Here is a 19,979-nt window from a genome sequence, read left to right as displayed (position 1 = left end):
AACCTCGGTGGTTGAGGGCCTCTCCTTCACTGCGCCGTTGTCCTCCACGACACCAAAAAATGAAACCCCCATCACGTCCTCTTTCCGTTTAGCCGTTTCCCGTTGAAATCCATGCATCGTAGCTTGTCCTCACATTTTTTCGGTGATGCTCCGGCCATGCGCGGCCGTGTAGCAACATGGCACCGCCGTGCGTGGTCCTCGTCCTGAGTCGAGGAAAGAAGATGGAGCCACGGTCCTTAGATCAAATGTTAACGGCGGCCACAATTAGATGTATCGGATACCCCTTCATATATGAATCCGGTTTACCGTAAACCACCCCCGGTCTGCCGTGTTAGTTGCCAAAAATTACGCCAGACAATCCATATCCGGTTAAACTCTGAACGTCGCCGTTCAGTTGTTGTGATTCCACAAATTAGGTGTAGAAAAAAAATAAATCTTATGCTTCTTGTTCCCCTAATTTTTATACTAACGAGAATCTGCTTGGGACTGAAATACTGAATGTTATTTGGCTTGGTCAATTAGGGTATGGAGCCTTCAGATTGCCAATCCTGTAAGGAAGGTAGTGGTGCCCGCATCATCTCAGATGAATGAATATTCAGGCACATATGTTGCTGATATTGTTAGGAAGGTGCCTCGGCGAGGTCCGTTGCGTAAGAAGGTCAAATCTTCAGGTGCACGTGCAGCTGATATCATTAAGGAGGATGTTCAGGAAGATCCGTCTCCTATGAAGGTTGACATTGACCAAGCAATTGATCTCATGAGGTTTGCCTTCAAAGAAGGGATGGCTTTTCTGGACAATGGATCAGGGAGATCATTGGACGAAAGGATGCTCGTGGATATGTCAGGTTACATGTTCAATATGCTGTTTGAGGGCCCTGGTGTTTCACGGCGTGATGCTCCGCGCCAGATGCGGGTGATAACACCTACACTTGACAAGGATATTGCCCATGCATTTGCTAAAGAAGCGAGAAAATGTATTGCCTATGAGTTCCAGGGAGATCTCTTTGGGATGGTTGCTGATGTGTGTTCCATTGCTTCCACATGTAAACGCTACTTGGTTCTGTTTGCACGCGATGTCAATGGTAAGAAGGGAAGAATAACCAGACTTCCCTCGTTCCATTCAGTCTAGGGTTACAAGTATAGGCCGAATGGGCCATAAGGTCAACATGGGCCAGAAAGGGATAAACATAAATCTGTACATATTAACAAATGGAAAGGGCGAAGTTGTGGAGAGGCTTCTTGGGATTGTGCCAGACCCTGATGCCCACGACCTGTCTCTTAAAGTGCCAGTGGATTTAATGCTTTCTGAGGCTGGATTGAGCTTGTCAAATGTGCTTGGCCAAGGCAATGGCTTGGCTCAGAGTGATGCAATTTTCACTGAACTAAAAACATTGGTGGTTAAAGCAAGTGCATCATCGTACTGTTTTCATCCGTGCGCCTTCCAGTTGCATTCCACTCTTGCATCTGCTTCCCAAAACCTGGTTGAAACTTTCCAGTTTTTCCAAGCAATTGATGCTTTGTCGAATTTAATTCAAGGCTCTCCTCAGTTCAATGAAAAGTTACGTTCCCTGATCCAAGGGAGAGGTTTGAATCTGGACAGCAATCTTGAGAAGCCAGGTGAGACCTCATGGGGTTCGTACTATGAGACACTCGTGAAACTTGCTGCTTATCTGCCTGCTGTTTGTGATGCACTTGAATTTATGGGGGAACATGCCTCTAGTAATGATGAGAAATATCTGGTATTAAAAGTACAATGGGCATTCACCGATTACTTACCCCTTGTCTTGCTCTTGATGCGAGATGTACTAGGCGCTACACATGAACTGTCATTGGCCTTGGACAGGAATGACCTGGATGCCCATAACTGTATGGTTCTTCTCCAAGAGTCCAAGAAACAGTTGCTGGTAATGAGGGATGAAGGATGGCCGGCTTTTCTCAGGGAAGTTGAGTTTCTTTGCACTGAGAGTGACATGGATGTGCTTGACATGGGAGAACAGTTTGAACACCGACGGTGGAGTAAAGAGGAATCTGCAACGTCGACAAACTTGGAAGCATTACCAAATTCATGTCTTTGTAAAAGTTATCAATGACCAACTTAGAGAGCTTGACAAGCGCTTTAGCAAGGAAACCTCAGAATTGTTTTGTCTTGCATCATGCCTAAATCCACGCAATCTCTTCCAAGCTTTTGATAAGGAAAATCTAATTAAGTTCGCACGGTTCTACCCATCCGAGTTCCCTGATACTGCCGTTACAGCACTTGACCTGCAACTCCAAGCCTTCATAACTGATGTGCGCTCGGATGCCAGATTTCATGAAATGAGTGCACTGAGTTATCTTTCTGTGAAGATGGTGGAAACGGGCAGGAACACGCAGTATCCGCTGGTTTATCTGCTCCTGAAGCTTGGTCTCATCCTCCCTGGCACACCTGCCCCTGCCAAGGTGGCCTCTTCGTTGACGGTAGTTAGTACGTGAACCGCTAGCGCACGGATCATCGTAATTTTTTTTCTCAAAATATTCTATTCAAGGTTTATCAATCCATGAATAGGCAGCAAACTAACTAGGATTTTCCATCTAATCTAACGGATCTAATCCTAACATGAAGCATAATTGCACATAAAAAGGGTAACTTACACCAAGTCATGAGAACAGGTAGATCACATCCACAGATATGTATATGATAAAATACCACCAAGGGTAGTAAGAGCCTATCATTTTCTAGTTGTAGTTGTAGCTAACAAGCAAGCACAACATGCATCTCATCCAAAGCAATCTTTAAACTACCACCACCGGTCAACCTCCCAAAAACCCCCACCTTACACAAGCCAGATCCTGTCACGATCCTCTCTATCAGCGCAGGCAGTTTAAGGGCACGAACACTAGTGAACATGTCTAAATATTATGAAGGATCAGCATGCTAGATCTAATCACCATGATTACATAAGGCATGCTATGAAATCTGACATCGAATTAGACTAAGGAACAAGCATGTTCATGATAAGAAGAAAGCATAAAAGGAGACAACGAGTCGCTAATAGATCGGACGACATGAAAAACATTGCTCATATAATAGATGTATTTTGATCATCACCACCAAGTACATACCATTGATGATCATAACTAGCTCCTGAACTCCACCATGACACAACCGCGCAGGGAGACCATGGTGGCTAGGGTCGGCCTAAGCCATCTCATAGACAACTTCGAAGACTTGCAGTGGCCCTCAGCTCCCTCTGGTGGATGTCCTTTATTTCGTCGAGTTCTCGTGGATGGATGACAGGACTTGGTGAATTTTCGGGGTACTTATAGTCCAGGGAGCCTGTGGTGAAAATTGGAAGGTGAGAGGACGAGGAAACACTCTAGGCCGATCGGCCTGGCCTCGCGCTCTGCTTCGTTCCCAAGTCTTCTTAGATGTTCTGGAAACTTATTTTTGTATGCATGTGGCCTGGCACGTCGATAGCTTCGGGAGATTGATCTTTGATAACTTTCCAAATCTCCACTTGATCTTCTTTGATTCCTCTTTGATCCCGAAGTGATCCTTACCATATCTTCACAAACTTAATCCTTAAGTAATCTTGGAGGAGTGCTTGCAAAAAATAATGCTAGGAGCCCAGAGGATCCATGGGCCGATCGGCCTAGGTCCTTTTTTGGACCCGTTGGCCTTCGCTTTTCTCTGGTTCGTCGCTTGTTCCGAATTTTATCCAATTATGCTCCATTTAGTTCAATTTCCTAAAAAACATAATATGCTCCAAAATATATTGCATATACAAAAATGGAGTTATTTTAGATGCCAAGTGGCAGATTAATATAAAAATATATGAAAACATCAGTTAAATGGCACTATAAGTGTATTAATAACAACCACCAAGTTCATACTACGATGAAAGAACCCTGCAACCAGTGGACCACTGACTGCTTATTGCTCTACCTAGAGCGCGACATATTTGAACGCATAACCAATGATGCCGTCCTTGCATCTCTCCGAGGCTTACCAGGAGCAGCTGGGATATTGATGGGAAGGCGATTCCTTGTAGTTTCTGCTGCAGGATGCCAGTTCCATGCTCCCTGTATCTTCTTAACCTATGTGGTTATATATTGTCATAGTACTATTTTGTTCTGTATGCACCTGATGCACAGACAGGGGTGATTTTTGTTTGTGTATGGCTGGAACTAGATGGATTCATGCTGAAGAAGCGGCTTCTTTGTATTGTCCTCGTTATCTGAATTGTTCGGTTCTGGTCTTCTGGATATAGCATCTCAGTAAGAATAATGCCTCAGTGCTCCAAATTACGAGTTTTGCTGCAGCCTTGTTAGTTTTTTTAATCGAACATGCACCCTTGTTAGTTGTTACAAAGCGACATCATACCCGTTTGCGTATTTAGTTCAAAAACGGACATGCAATTATTTAGTTTAAAAACGAAATTGCCCATGCTCTCCAGTAAAGTTATACGTTGCACGCTGAATATGCCACAACACTGAGCAGCGAAAACGATGACAAATTGGACCAGCAATAATCACAGTAAAACAAATTGAGTTGGTAATAGCCATGAACCAGCTTAGACGCATACAAGCGCATGCCAATGCCATGACTCATTGAATACATGATCTTCAGCGGTACACGATAGTACACATGAATCCAGTTTTGTTTGGTACAACAATGATGCATGGGGCTGGCGCCTCTCTAAACATTGACACCATATGGTGGTTATTACTTTATTGCTGCTCTAAATGGATGCAATCAGGCTCCCTGAGGGTTGGATCTAATGTAGATAAGGAATGCCTGAGTGACGATTATGCATCGCCGTTCCTGGGTATTGGTACCCCTTGCCCTGCTGTCAGGACTTTGTATGCATTCTGGATTTGTCTTGTGACTGGACCAATTTTCCCATCGCCAATTTCACGCCCATCAATCATTACAACCTAAATCAGAGCAGAATGTATGAGCAAGGGAGCAACTATAAGATATGCCAACAATGGCTACGACTCATCTCAGAACATTCTTAGTCAGCACATACTTATATCTGAAAATAGCAAAAGGGGAGTTTCTGAAAAAAGGCATTTTACAAGTCCAGGTGTAGTGATACTTGATGTCACTTGTCAGCATGTAAAAGAATGGAGAGCCATCTATTTACGGTGGCCAAACCTCCTTTGATAAAAAAAAAGAATAAGCAAACAATGTTCCTCGGAAGAGGAGAATATATGCAAGCATTTCTGCACAGTTCACTTTTCAAGCTTATGAGAACCACTTGACAGCAACACGACTGACTAGGAAAGACACAAACATAACCATGTAGCAAAACAAAGTCAACTCACCGGTGTAATTTCACCCATTGTTCCAGTTGTCCACACCTGCATTTGACAATCACAGCTGTAAGAACAAAGCATGTCATGGGTGTGGGCAGGCTAATACTAGTAGAAGCATAATTCTGAACATCAAGTATAATGTGCATGGCAAATCCAACATGAAAGCCTCTTGAAAGGGAAAATCTGATAAAGTGCACTACATCTTGTCATGTTAGTTCACCAACAGGAAGTTAGAACTCAATAGTCTCCTTTAGTTAAAAGATCATATAAGTTTGCACACAAATTTGCACGCGACTTTAAGGAAATATATAACTGATATCTGTAAATAAAGTACCATACCTCGTCTGCAGCGTGAAATTCTGACAGACTAATGCGCCGTTCATGTAACACAAAGTTTTCTTTTACCACAAGATCCATGACCTGTTGTTTTTAATTAAAAAATGAATAATGTTAAAAAGATACATGTTCAACTTAGTAAACACAATGTTTCAAATAACAGGAATTCTACACGTTTCCATATTGATGCATTTATGTAGCACTTTATGATAACTAAAGCCAGTATATAGAACCAGAAGTGCCACAGTAAGGATACAATAATATATGTTCTAATATTTTCCAGATGTAAACATATGCTAACACATTGCAGTTTCTCTTCTTTGCTTAACACAGGAAAATAGAACTAAATATGCCCTGATTGAAAATATTTTACACTTTTCCCTGAAGGCAGTTAGAACTTAGAACGTGTAATCCAACAATTCGAACATATACAATAATGAATTAAAAGGAACCAACCCAACTTCCTATTATGCATCAAAATCCCTATTATCAAATGAAAGCAGAAAGGTCTCAAAAAAAAGAGAAAGAAAGCAGAAAGAACCATGCCTGCAGTTTCAGAAACATATATATTTTCTATTCATATCCAGTAGTATCAACATTCAACAGAATTTGAGTATTGTGAAACCACTTGAGCCTTGGAAAGAGCATTGGTGCTCAAATATAACAGAAAGATCTAAAAATAAAGTTTTTGTGTGTTGTTCTAAATTGAAAAAAGGCGATTGTATAGACTGGCCTTAGTTGTTCATCTGGAATCTGTTATACTTACAGTCGCGCGCGTAATGCCTGGAAGGCAATAGTCAGCATGAGGTGTCAGTACAGTTCCCTTCTTAACCATGAACTACATTTAAACACAGTGGCAGTTTTAGAGCAATCATATGACAAATGTCTATTTGTAGATATGATAAAGGTATGCCTGCTTACAATGTTTGTTGCATTTGTCTCTGATACAAAACCATCCTTGTCTAGCATAATTGCATCCTCAGCCTGGGCAAGATTACCTTCTATCTGCATAAGAGGACGAATAATTGAGTACTACTAATAATAATATCAAAAGACAAAAAGCTCCATTTTAGTTAAAGTATACATAAAGAGTTAATGAGAAAGAGCTCAAATCACAAGGAAAATGAACCTTTGCCAGAATATTGTTGATAAGATTGTTGTGATGTATCTTGGAATCTATACTCTGAAACAAGTCACAAGAATAACCACAGTCATGTATAATTGTTAATTCAAATGACAGAAGTAGTAAAACAGTATTTCGTAGTACTGGAATCAATGTTGAATCAGAGTCAGATGAAACATTGGAAATAATGAAACTGCAAGACATTGACACAAATGAAAATTGTAATTGATGTAGGAAATAGACAAATAGTTTACACTAACTGTTGAAGAGTTAGTGATCGAATACAAATTTTACAAATTCCAGTTCATTTTTGTCTACCACTATCATTAACCAGATATCAAGTTTCTGTAGGTGAGAAGTATATTTATGAGTTAAAATGACATCCCTGAACTGGGTCTAATGGTATTATCAGCCTAGAGGTAAGCTAGTGGCTATTATGAAACCAAAGTACCAAACAACAAAATTATTGGATACAAATAATGTATATGTCCAAGATTTGGTTAGTCTCAATTCCATAAAATTTGCACAACTTAGCTGATGTTAGGTTGTTTAACATGAGATGCCATTTTAAAATTAAGTCTGAGATATATAAGCTTAACCATGCTCCTAAATAAATATATAATTAATCTTCAAACTTCAATTAGAGATGCTGTGAATACTGATTTTTCTATTAAAATATAAAACCAATGCTTTCAGTGGCGATTTTATGGGAAAAAATGATGAGATTACTAGGTATGGATGAAATACTGGTTTAAGTCAGCACTGATTGGTAATGGTGTTACTACTGGTTGGGCCTGTTTTTTTTTTTAAGGCGAGAGTGTTCTCTGTATGATGTAAAAGGTGTGTATGTGTGTGGTGTTGTATGGGGTTCAAAACCCCTCCTTTTCTTCTTACTGCGTATTCGAGAAAAAAAACACAAACAATTACTGGTAGATATTTATCCAAGTTAATGCTGATTGTGCAAACAAGAAAACAAAATCACGCAGAAGTTCACAAGTAGATCTTACATTTGGAGAATTTCGACGTGTGGTGGCAGTTACCAACTTTATCCCATGCGAGTTATTGTAAACTGGTGGTTTCCACTCTGCAAGCACTGACAAAACGAAAAAAAAAAGTTATTGGAAACTAGCAAAACAGCATCTATTTAAAAGCTCTGTACATTAAATTGGACCTACAGTGGCATATATCACAGCTTATACCATAACAGCATCACAGTTACAGCTGGGCGTTATGCTTGTGGACAAACATGCCTGGCCTATGCTTGTGGCAGAATGGTTAGAGTTAGAGCAGGGGGGGGGGGGGGGGGGGGCGTCCCACGCCCCAATTGAGTTTTTCTTTTAATGTTCAAAGGTGGACTCGTGATGCAAAAGAGAAAAAAGGTGCGCATGGATGGAAAGAGAAAAAGGTGGACAAAAGATGAATACCAATCAGGGCGCACCCATAAAGATTGAAAGCTGGACTCATTCCAGATGTCACCTTCACTTGAAAAAACATAGCCAGTGAATAGAATGAGCAAGCAGTTTTTTATTTACTCGAACACGCAGGAGAGCTGAGCAAGCAGGTTATGCCCAGAAGGTGACAAATAACATACTGTAAAAACAACATCCTGGTGAATCTTGATCTGTATTACCTTTTTCCCACGGGTGAGTGTGAGCCTTATATGAGCATTATTGAACATTCCATTTGCAATCAGAGTCTTAAAAACAGCATCCTTAATCTGCACCAAAACATGTGCAAGATGAAGCTCATTTCAGAAATAGTTCAAAATTGCTTGTCAGAGACCCTCTCTAAGGGGAAAAATAAGATTCTAGACAACCACAACAACAAAATACAGTGTGCCTTCAATCCAAAACAAGCACAAGAAGGCATATAAGGCATCAGCAAAAACCGTGTTGCAACACAATATATGGTATGATCATTACGCTAGTAAGAAAAGGTAGTTTACCCAGTCACGGGTGGGCACATTGCTGAAGGCCATAGCTTTTGCGGAATCAAACAATCTAGACGAAAGAATAAAGAGGAGGTCAGCCATTAGATAGATCATAAGCTGAAAGAAGATAGAACTAGCAACTGCACCTATCCAAATGTTCATCCAGTTTGAATACTTTTCCATCATATATACGTAAACCTTCCCAAACAGCATCTCCTCCTTGTACAACTGAATCAAACACTGAAACCTTTACAAGATAGATGATTAGAGAAGAGAAAGGGGAGATTAATCATATGCGATAATACTGGTGGCGTACCACAAGGTACCAGTGACAAATACCTTTGCACTGTCACGAGGCAAAAGTTCATCTCCAACCCAAACTAGAATCTTTTTATTTGCAGGGACAGGCAGAGGAGGATCAGGTAATAATGGTTGCTGAGATCCTATTGTTCCCCTTACTTGGCGCTTCAGCATGTTGTAAAAAGGCAAGCTTTGCTCAAGGAGGTCATATAATGCGAATGGGAAAGTCTGCAATCAAATAAGAAACTCTATGGTAATTAAGAACTGTACCAATGGTATACCACAGCAAGATTACAGGAATTGCATTCTGATAAACTATTAAAGGAAATATGTTAAAATATTGATAGTTTGCAAAGTGCTCATTTACTAACAAGACACTTTCTTTCCACATGTTTTCATTTTTTTCAGTCAGTCACAGCTTAATCATCACCATAAAGCATCAGGTCTCAGGTCGTGCAACGAGATGCACAAATGTCAACAAAGTCATGATCATGAGTTAGGTATTAACAGTGGCTTTTCAAGGAGAACAATGGTAAATCTGGTTTCAGATCAACCAACACCATATTTTATATGTTAATTTCAGACCATACCAATGACATCGTGCTAAAGTTTTCTGTGAAACAATGGCTGTATGATCTATCAGTTCTCAAGGAAAACCCACTAACAAAATATTTCAGATATTGGTTGTAAAATTGCTTGAGTCACGAATAAACTAGAAGACCAAGATGTTTAGTGGAGTGATTAAGAGATCAAGTTCTCCAGCAGAAAATGCGAATCAAACCATCTTCTACAACAAAATACATTCTTATAAAGCACTTTCTCCAACCAATTAATTTTGTCGCTACACCAGAAGAAATTGGTATAGCAAAACATGCGATTCATGGTATCACATTCACCTTTTCCCTAAACAACCCCTATTAAAATACGGTTTTGAAAAGTAGCAAGCTATGGAGATATTTATGTCACCTTTATTCTAAATAAAATACTTCAGTTTGTCTTGGTAGGTTTTATAGCCATAACCTTCCATCATTCTTACCATTTACCTTTTTTTCTGCAGGCCCATCTTAAATTTTAATCAATGGTAGAACTGGCTGTCTGTGCAAATATCCAGGACAGAAGTACTCATGAAATACTGGAAAAGAGAGATGTTTGATGTATGCTTACCGAAGGATATTGACGGAACTTAGAGAAACCTGTAGACTTGTGCACACTCCTATACCACCAGGGGGCCCATATACCATCAAATTCCTTGGGGCCAGCTTCCCATCTAAAAAGGGGAAATAGTTCTAACTGAATAACACATTGGAGCGCTTTTAAACCTTATACACGATGAGGCTACATATTTGATCACAGCAAAAGTCTAAAACTAGTGCCAGTATCATGTTCAACATAAAAAAACATACTTCAACATTTGTGGCTGGAAAGGAATGCCCAGATCCTCACAGAGTCCCCTCAAGACAACCTGCATGTGAGGTGCAAACAAACTGAATACATTGGACCGCAAAAATAAAAACTGTGGAAAATGTAGCAAAGGATTGAAACCACCAAACAATTGCATCGCAGTATTTAAATTGCAGGGATCAGGAATCATGGTCATCAAAACTGATGCGAACTAATGTAGCACTAGAGTGGTTGGTAAAGCATAAAAGCTGAGGATTTAAAAGAACAACTAAAATGTCATGCCCTTCAAAGCAGCTTACTGCACCATCATAGCAGATGGCATCTATTATTTTTAGACTACAATCATAATATGGACAACTGTCACTCAGATAAAACGATCGCATTAACAAATTATAGATTTACCTCAGGTTCCCGTTGCAGGTCATCTGCATCTATCACAGGCGGTGGCTTCCCAAGTCCACATAGTTCACTGTATATTGAGACAAGTTCGCCTATGCCAAGCTCCAAGAAGGATGGTGGAACGACTTTATCAAAAGATGGCTGGGATATATGGAATTGAATGTTATTAGTGGTAGACAGTAGGTATTAGGTACACTATAAAATATGCAAATTCTGCTAAAACAAAATAATTTGGAAAGCATCATGGGCTTCCTTTCTGAAAAAAAAGCAACTGAAAAGGCTACAGAAAATATAAATTGTGCAACACTAGAATATAGCGAGCTGCATGTGTGATGCTTAGACAAAAAGGTGACAGGTAGTCAGGTACCAGTATATTTAGAGGGTTACGTATCAATATGAAATGCTTTCCCTTCTTCATCAGGTCACTGGACAGGTTTGGGAGGCGTTGCTTTGAGATGTGCTACTAAAAAAAAGAAAGGAGATTAGTGGATATAAATAGCACTGCATTTCACAAACAGCTGTGCAGTGTGCACTAAAGTTTTGAAGCCATACCTTGCAGTAACGGTATGTTTTCTCCCCTGGGCCAAAGATCGCTTCTTTGACGACCTTATTTCCATCGGGATCCTGCACCAGAAATACCCCAAGTGACTCAATTACACAGAATACACACAATGGATGACAGTATTTTCTGGAAACATTTTGCTGATCCTTGCAAAACAGGCACACGTGTTTATGGTGCGTGGTAGCATTTTCTACATGAAAGGAGTTGGGATTAATAAAAAATAGTGGGAATTTCCCACCAAAAAGGTCCTAGAGCCAGGCAACTACTTGGGGGCAGAAAAGAGTATGGTGCTTTTTTTTTAAAAAAAAAGGAGTATGAAAGTGGCATATGCATATAGATAATGCAGCTTATAACCATTAAGCTCCATACAAAAACCAGTTCCCGTCATCAAAACATCTCATCAGGTCAGATGAAATGCTGATTATTTCCATTCAATGCAAAGCGGTAAGTTATAGCTCGGTCATTGAGTGCGCAGAGCCTGACCATTTTCGACAGGAGTTCCTCGCGGTAGGGCCTGTCGACGCCGGTGACTTGCAGGAAATTGGCGTAGAGAGGCTCGTCAAGCACCTCCATGTCGTCCCTCTGGAACAAGAGAGTAGACCCCAAAAAAAACAGAGCAGGTGAAAGTCAGTGATAAAGTCACTGCATGATGAGAAACCGATGATCAGATTCACATGCATGAGTAGAAGGGGAAAGAAAGGCATGGTTTAAGGTCCAATCAAGCGGGACTCGGACCATCGGTTACTCCCTGCTCACTTGAAACAGAACAGAGCACGCGTGCGCCCAAACGCAGAGCAAGCAGTCCCCAACCAAGCGGCACTCGGGACAAGCAGCCCCCGCGTGCGCCCCTCCCAGTCCCAGACCCTCCTCTCCTCAACAGAACGCTAATCACACGGTTGACCAAACGCGCGAGCATTGGGCAGGGATGGGTTCCTACGATCCTAAACCGCTACCCATCTCGATCGCCGTCTCCGAATCCTCACGAGGCCAGCCGCGGCAGCGGCAGCTTCGGAGCGCTGTCTCACGAGTCACGAGCAGCGCAGAGCGGAGGGACTAGGTTGGCGAGGGCAGGACACGCACGACGCACCTGGGCGAAGGAGTACATGAGGCTGGTGCTGAGGGAGCGCGGCGCCGACCACGCGTGGATGACCACGGGGCCCTGGCCCTCCCCCTCCGGCGCCGGCGACCCCATTCCCCCCCTTCGGCAGCGCCGCGGCTCGTCGGTCGACAAGGGGGGATTCTTATCTCGTGCCGGTTGGTTTTGATTTGATTTGATCTGACGGGTCGCTCCTCCGAATCGAATTGGTCCGATAGGGAAGGTGGGGGTAATTTAGTAGGGGAGGAGGAGGCGACGAGCACGAGTGGTGTGGTGCGGTGTCGTGGCCCCCCGGTGGGTGGAACTGGAGTGGAGTGGCGAGCCGCGAGTGAGCGACGGGACTTGAGGAGGAGCACGACGCCGCTGCGAGGGGGCCACCGGCCACGGAGAGATTAGACAGCAAACAAAGAAAAAAACGAGCGCCCCGTTGGTTGTCAACAAGTGTCCGGCGGGGTCTTGAGCACGTAGTTTTAGGTGACCGGAAGATATCGAGTAACAGTGTTTCCAAGTACATTTTTTTTTACAAAATAGGTAACTTCGTTGCAACCAAACGGGTATGTACTGCATCGTCTTTGTAACATGTTTGTTCCAGTGAGCGTATTTTTTAGCGGATCCAGTTCGTGTATGGGCTGGTTGCTCCAGCTTGTTGGGTCGATCGATCCGGGCACGTGCGCGAGAGCAACGCTGCGCGTCCCATCCGCAGCCCATCAACTGGTGCCTGCGGCCCACAAGAGACCAAATGGTGCCTGCGGCCCACCAGCCTACCACGCTCTTTTTTTGAGAGAGAGAGAAGCCTACCACGCTCTTTGCCTCTCTTCCAGGCGAAGAACTGAAGAAGCAAAACCCGAGCGCCGAACGGTGCGACACGCGAGCACCAGAAGCGGAGCGCTCACTTGCGGTCGGTTGCGGCGATGGCCGACGGCGGCGGGCCGGGAGGGTACCTGCTGGACGGGATCGCGTGCTGCTGCGCCGGCGCGGGCTGCTACTACCTGGGGAAGAGTCGTCTCGAGTACGACCTCTCTCCTCCGTCCTCCGCTCCCGCATTGCTCCCCCCTCCTCCTCCCTCTCCCGTTTGGGTCTTCGATCTCTGCTGATCCCGCGCGTCCTTTTTGTTGGTTGTTGCTTCGTGCGTGCAGGAGCGCCGGGTTGGTGCGATCGGCGCTCAGGTTCCGGAGCATCCACAACTTGTGTAAGTGTGGCGCTTCGCTTGCGCGCGGGTGCATGGTGATGCCCCGGGCCGGGATAATTTAATTACTATTCGTTTGTCCTTCGAAATTTTAGTTGCGATCCTGGGCCTTTCAGCAATCAAAACCCACCTTGAATCTATCCCGTCCCCGAATTGCACAGCCTCAGACTTGAATTGGGAGCGATCATTTGAGCATTTGAGGCGTAATCCCCAAGTGCTTGGTTTGGAATTGATTGGTCTAGTTCCCCACCGAGATCACTATCTGTATTTTGCAAAATGTTGAGATATAGTATCTCAAACTCTCATCCTGCTGCTGTGCTATTGACTTTTTAAGTAGGTATATAATTGGGTAAATGAGCCACACAACGGCATAGTTTCAGTCCTTTTAGTAATGTGGTTATGTTGGTATAAATTAACCAAAAAGTAATAGTCCCAGCTACCGACTGACATTTTCTAGATATAAAAGCTTGATCGTTTTTGGAGCATGGGTATGCTAGGCCGTCCCATGCATTACATTCTTTGTTTTCTTACCTTCTGACTCCTGAACGGTGTGGTTCGGTTATAGTAATATAGCCATATATATGATATGGCTTGTTTATTGGGCAAGGAGTACAATAGCAGATCGACAGGTACCTACTCGCCCTCCCTGTGAGGCTCTGAGTTTAGGATCTGTTCCTGCTTGATCCTAACCTATGGCGCCTAGGGCCCTTATATGTTGGGCCAGCCAACAACCTTTAACTGACTAGGACTCAACTCTAATCTAACTAGGACTCTATCTCCAATCTAATTCTGTTACAATTCTTAACCAACTAGGAGTCTAATCCTTATCTAATTCTAACTGATCTGCTGAACCCGGATTAGCTGGCCCTTTGTTCCTTCGGTGGAACTTCTTGCCAAAGAAGTTGTCCACAACACTTCTGCCCCCTGACAGAAAAGCTCGTCCTCGAGCTTGAAATCAAGGTAACTCTCCTTGAATTGGTCTAGCTGCTCCCAAGTGGCATCAGCAGCATCACGACCCGCCCATTGCACCAGAAGGTCCCAAGATGAGGCTGTAGGCTTAGCGCGCACCACCTTCTCTGGAATAGGAACTGCACGGCCATGAACCACAGGCGGCAGTGACACAATCTGAGCAGGGACAGGACCCTGGTGTTTCTTCAGGAAGGCTACATGGAAAACATCATGAATTCGAGCCTTGAGTGGCAGGCGAAGACGATAAGCCACCTACCCAATACGTTCAATCACTTGAAATGGACTGTAGAAGCGAGGAGCAAGCTTGGCATTGGTTTTGTCAGTGATAGCCGCGGCTGAGCGCTGATGTAGACGTAACCAGGCCCACCTGCCCACCTCAAATTCCAGCGTCCGGTGAGCCTTATCATGCGTGGCCTTCATATAATCCTGAGCCTGAAGAAGACGCTCCCTGATCTCCGCCAAAAACTCATCACGCTGCACAAGCTGCTTATCCAATGCCACCACACGGGCCAATCCTGCCTGATAGGACAACAGGGAAGGCGGATCACGGCCAAACACCACCCGGAATGGCGTGCATTGCAAGGCGGACTGATATGAAGTGTTATAACAGTACTCAGCCCAAGGCAACCAGCGCAGCCAACTGCGAGGACGATCACCCGCCAAGCAACGAAGATACACGCCTAGAACCCGATTAGTCACCTCAGATTAACCATCTGTTTGCGGCCGGAACGCAAAATTGAGGCGCAATTTGATGCCGGCGAGGCTGAACAGCTCCTTCCACAAAGCACTAGTGAAAACTAGATCACGGTCACTAACGATGGAGCATGGGAGCCCATGGAGGCGTACGATGCCATCAAAGAAAGCCTGAGCCACAGACAGGGCTGTGTAGGGATGTCCCAAGGCAATGAAGTGCGCCATCTTGAAGAAACGGTCGACCACTGTGAGCACAACAGACCGGCCGCCTACTTTTGGAAACCCCTCAACAAAATCCATTGCAATGTCGCTCCAAACGGACTGAGGAACATCCAAAGGCTGCAGCAATCCCACCGGATGAAGGTGCTCTATCTTGTTTTGCTGACAAACAGCACAGCCCCGAACATAATCGCGGACTAATTTGGGTGCATGCGGACTGTAGAACGAAGCGCGCAGCCGATGGAGTGTTTTCTGGGTACCTTCATGGCCGGCGCCATGGGCGGCAGCAAGGATTTGCGGCCATAGGGCCGAAGAATCAGGAACAAAAATTCTGCCCCGATGCATGACAAATCCATCCACAACAGACCATGCTGCTCCTGTGAAGCGTCCCCACATAAGTAGAGACTAAATGTGATCCAATTTATCAGTCCCAGGAGGCTGATAACACATTTATTCAACAGATAGTTCAGAAACCGTACAGCTCCCGAAGGAGCGGGCGGGCAAGCCACACCCAAAGCAAGACTAAAGCGATAACAACACAAATCCAAGTTGCAGTCCAGTCGGACTCCGGGCTGCAATCGGAGCTAAGCGTCAGCGGAAGCATCCTGCAAAAGGGCCAACACCGCGGGCAGCGTTGGGTGCAGACGCAACCTCCTACTCGAAGTCCTCGCCGACGAAGTCCGGATCCTCCTCTGAAGTAACAACACAAGGGTGAGTACAAAAGTACTCAGCAAGTCCAACCCCATCCACGGAGGGGGATACAACAAGATTATGCATATGAATAATCAAGGAATAAGCTATGGTTTATTTGCGGTAAAGCTAAATTTTTAGACACATGCGGGGTTCCATTTCAAAGCGGTTTAATGAAAAACGTTTTAGTAAGCAACATATCAAGTGGGGTTGATCCTACGCAAAGGATCCAAGTTTTATCGCTACCGGACTCCCCGTCCGCCGTAGCGCACGGCACACCTGCCGGACACTTCCAAGATTCCACACACCCACACACGCAGTAAAATACCAGTCATCCCCAAAAGCTAGTTGTGTGACCGAGCCGTAACTCGTCCAATGCTGTGGACACTGCTACCCGGATAGGTTTTAACTCTGCAGAGGTTGCACACTTTTCCCACAAGTAGGGTACCGTATCGCGATCACCTTAGTGTCGGTACGGATCCTAACAAAGCCATTACCCACCTTAGCCAACACTGACTAGTCAACACGAAAGCGCTCAAGGGGTTAGCAACCCATCCACGGGGCCGAAACCGGGACCTAAGTCACCAAGAGCTTAGTCCTTTTCCAAGGCCTCCCGTTGCTCACCAGCACACCTGAAGCCTAGCAGTTTAGCTAGTGGGATTTATGCTAAGTCGTTGCCCATACAACGGTCGAGTGGTTGTACGATGATGGAATTAGGTAGGATGACACATCAACTCGGTCCTTAGTCATGACAAGATGGATATCTCCCACTCTGCTCAACCACTGAGGTACGAGCCTAACATCCCGGCGTTCCACACAAGAAACACCCATCCATCTCACCCACCACCTCTCTTTACACCCGAAAACCCAACTCCTCAGTTAAACATACTCACACATTATTTTCCGAGTAAACAAGTGTAGTCATGTTTGAATTTGGATAATGAGTTCCTAAGCATTCTAGCAGTATTTATCGTCTAAATAGAGCAACTCATATTTAGAGATAAATATGGGACAACAAGGAATAGTCATAACAATCAAGGGGTGGCTATCCAACCATGTCTTGCGATAAAACGATATGCATTTTATAAAACAGGCCAATAGGTTGTGTCTGAAAAACTGGGTATTAAATATGCATCAAAGGGTGAGATTGGACTTGCCGTTCTCAAAGCCTTCCGGGAGCTCCTGTTCGCGGTACTGGTCCTCGGGCTCGGGCTCGGGCTCGCGGTCGAACTCCTCCTCACGCTCCTCCTCGGGTACTCCGCGATCTACGGCACACACAAACGAGCACACAATAAATAAAAAGGAAAAAGATTTTACCCGATGAGCTCCGAACGGGAAACATGAACGGAAAATAGGTAGACAGGGTATTTTCATGAAATTTTGATATGCCTCGGCAGGAATATATGAGAGGAGGCTGTGGTCGAATTTGGGGTGGGTTGGAGGAAATTTGGCGCATGAAATGATGGGTTAAAGGAGTATTAGGGGCTTTAATACGGGGTTTAGGACTGAACCGCGAGAGCAGGGGCCTATCTGTAATTATTTTTGGAATGGTGGGAGGACTGGTTCGCGAATCAGGGAAATTGGTGGGTTGGATCGCGAGGAGAGGGATTTACCCCTTCTTCTTCCTGGAGACAACAGGAGCTTGAGAGAAGAAATGGCCGTCGGCGTTCTGGTGGTGGGAGTGGAGGAAGGCAAGGTGCTCGTGGTGAGGGTGTGGAGGTGAAGGCTCGGCTCCCCCCTTTTATAGGCGGCGCACGGGCGGGCGAGGGCCGAGGTAATGATGGCGGCCGGACTTTTGGCCGGTGGCGTGCCGGAGTGGTGGAGCTCGTGGACGGCGTGGCGGCGTAGTCGACGAGGCCACAGGGGCGGCGACCGGTGACCGGCGACACGACGCGACGCACCGAGCCAAGCGCTAGACGCCAAGGCGCGAGCGGGCGTGGCACGGGCGACGTGACGCGGCGCGGGCGGCGCGGCGCGGGGCGGCGTGGCGCGGCGGGCGCGGGCGGGGCGGCACGGCGCGGCGCTGCCCAGCGCGCGTGCCGCGTGGGGAGGGGCGCCTGGCGCGTGGCGCAAGTGGGTGTGCCAGGGAAGTAAAAGAAGAGAGAGAAGAAAGGGAAAAGGGAGAGGAGGAAGAAAGAGAAGGAAAAAGAGAAGGGAAAGAAAGGGGAGGAAAAAGAAAGAAGGAAGAGAAAGAGAGGGAAGGGAGGGGAAAAAAAGATGGCGGAAATTGCGGGATTTGACTGCGCGCGGTGATGGACTTGACGGGCACGCGGCGAAAATTACGGGGAGCGGAAAAAAGGGAATTGACGAGCCGGGGCCAGGACGGCGGGTCCGGCGGAAGGGAAAGGAGTTGACGGAGCTCGGTGGTCGGAAAATTTTTGGAAGGTGTTTTTAACGGGTGATTTAACTGGGTGTATTTTACGGGCGTTACATCCTGCTGTCCCATCTGCAATCTCCTGCTTCTTAGCCTGTACCTCCAGCAAAGAGGACGCCTCCTCCCTGAATTCGTCGAATAGAGCAAACTCCGGGCGAGAGATGGCGTGGACGTGGCCGGTTACCTCCTGTTCATCCCGGCGAGATAATGCATCTGCGGCAGTGTTCTGTACCCCGGGTTTATATTCAACCTGGAAGCTGTAGCCAAATAGCTTGCTGACCCATGTGTGCTGCAGTATGGTGGATAGGCGCTGGTCAAGGAGATGCTTTAAGCTGCAGTGATCTGTGCGAATGATGAACTCCCGGACCCAACGATATGGCCGCCAATGCCTTACTGCCTGAACCAATCCAATTAACTCCCATTCATAGGCCGCGAGTTTAGCATGCTGAGGGGCGACTGTCTTGCTGAAAAAAGCAATAGGCCCTGCGCCTTGATGCAACACAGGTCCAAAACCAGATCCGGATGCGTCAAAGTCCACAATAAAGGGCTTATCAAAATCTGGAAGCTGCAGTACAGGACCTGTTGTGAGGGTGGCCTTGAGTGCCTCAAAAGCTGTTGTTGCCTCTGAACTCCACACAAAGGCATCCCTCTTCAGAAGAGCCGTTAACGGGGCAGCAATGAGGCCGTAGTTGGCGATGAACCGGCGATAGTACTCGGTGAGCCTAAGAAATCCCCGCAGCGCCTTGATAGACCGAGGACGGGGCCAAGATTGGACAGCCGCAATTTTTTCAGTATCCCTGGCCACGGCGTCATCGGCGATGACATGTCCCAAATAATGCACCCGACGTTCCCCAAAGAGGCACTTGGATCGCTTGAGGACGAGGCCGTGCTCGCGAAGGACGGAGAACACGGCGCGAACATGCTGCAGGTGCTCGGTCCAGGACCTGCTGTAAATCAGGATGTCATCGAAGAAGACGAGAACGCAGCGGCGGAGGAACGGACGAAGAACCTCGTTCATCAGTGCCTGGAACGTGGACGGCGCATTGGTGAGGCCAAACGGCATGACCAGGAACTCAAAGTGGCCGTGGTGGGTGCGGAACGCCGTCTTCACCACATCATCGGGGTGCATCCGCACTTGGTGATAGCCGCTGCGAAGGTCGAGCTTGGTGAAGAAAACAGCACCCTTGAGCTCATCCAGGAGCTCTTCCACCACCGGAATTGGAAACTTGTCGCGGACGGTCTTGAGGTTGAGGACGCGGTAGTCAACATAGAAGCGCCACGTGCTGTCCCCCTTGCGCACCAAAAGCACAGGCGAGGAGAACACTGACGTACTGGGGCTGATGATCCCTTGCTCGAGCATGGCTTGGCATTGGGCTTCAATCTCATCCTTCAAAAGCTGC

General features: G+C 45.7%; 1 protein-coding gene across 2 annotated transcripts; it reads right to left on the bottom strand.

Moving 5' to 3' along the window:
- Positions 1–4,489: 4,489 nt before the first annotated feature.
- On the bottom strand, positions 4,490–12,747 carry LOC101768663 (branched-chain-amino-acid aminotransferase-like protein 1). 2 transcript variants are annotated; one of them, XM_004984254.3, is made up of 19 exons: positions 12,440–12,747; positions 11,836–11,934; positions 11,343–11,414; positions 11,158–11,250; positions 10,794–10,931; positions 10,394–10,452; positions 10,155–10,257; positions 9,030–9,218; positions 8,837–8,937; positions 8,706–8,760; positions 8,391–8,477; positions 8,185–8,236; positions 7,768–7,853; positions 6,767–6,820; positions 6,559–6,642; positions 6,404–6,475; positions 5,641–5,721; positions 5,311–5,346; positions 4,490–4,917 (listed from the first exon to the last, which is right to left on the bottom strand). In XM_004984254.3, exons 1-19 carry the CDS (start codon positions 12,542–12,544, stop codon positions 4,789–4,791), a joined length of 1,695 nt encoding a protein of 564 aa, XP_004984311.1. In that variant the 5' UTR covers positions 12,545–12,747; the 3' UTR covers positions 4,490–4,788. The 2 variants fall into 2 exon arrangements, with proteins under 2 accessions (XP_004984311.1, XP_012698187.1); XM_012842733.3 differs by lacking the exon at positions 12,440–12,747 and having other exon boundaries at positions 11,158–11,253; positions 11,836–11,884.
- Positions 12,748–19,979: the final 7,232 nt, after the last annotated feature.

Source organism: Setaria italica, chromosome IX (assembly GCF_000263155.2).
Source record: "Setaria italica strain Yugu1 chromosome IX, Setaria_italica_v2.0, whole genome shotgun sequence".
NCBI lineage: Eukaryota > Viridiplantae > Streptophyta > Magnoliopsida > Poales > Poaceae > Setaria > Setaria italica.
This window is presented reverse-complemented; position numbering and strand designations above follow the sequence as displayed.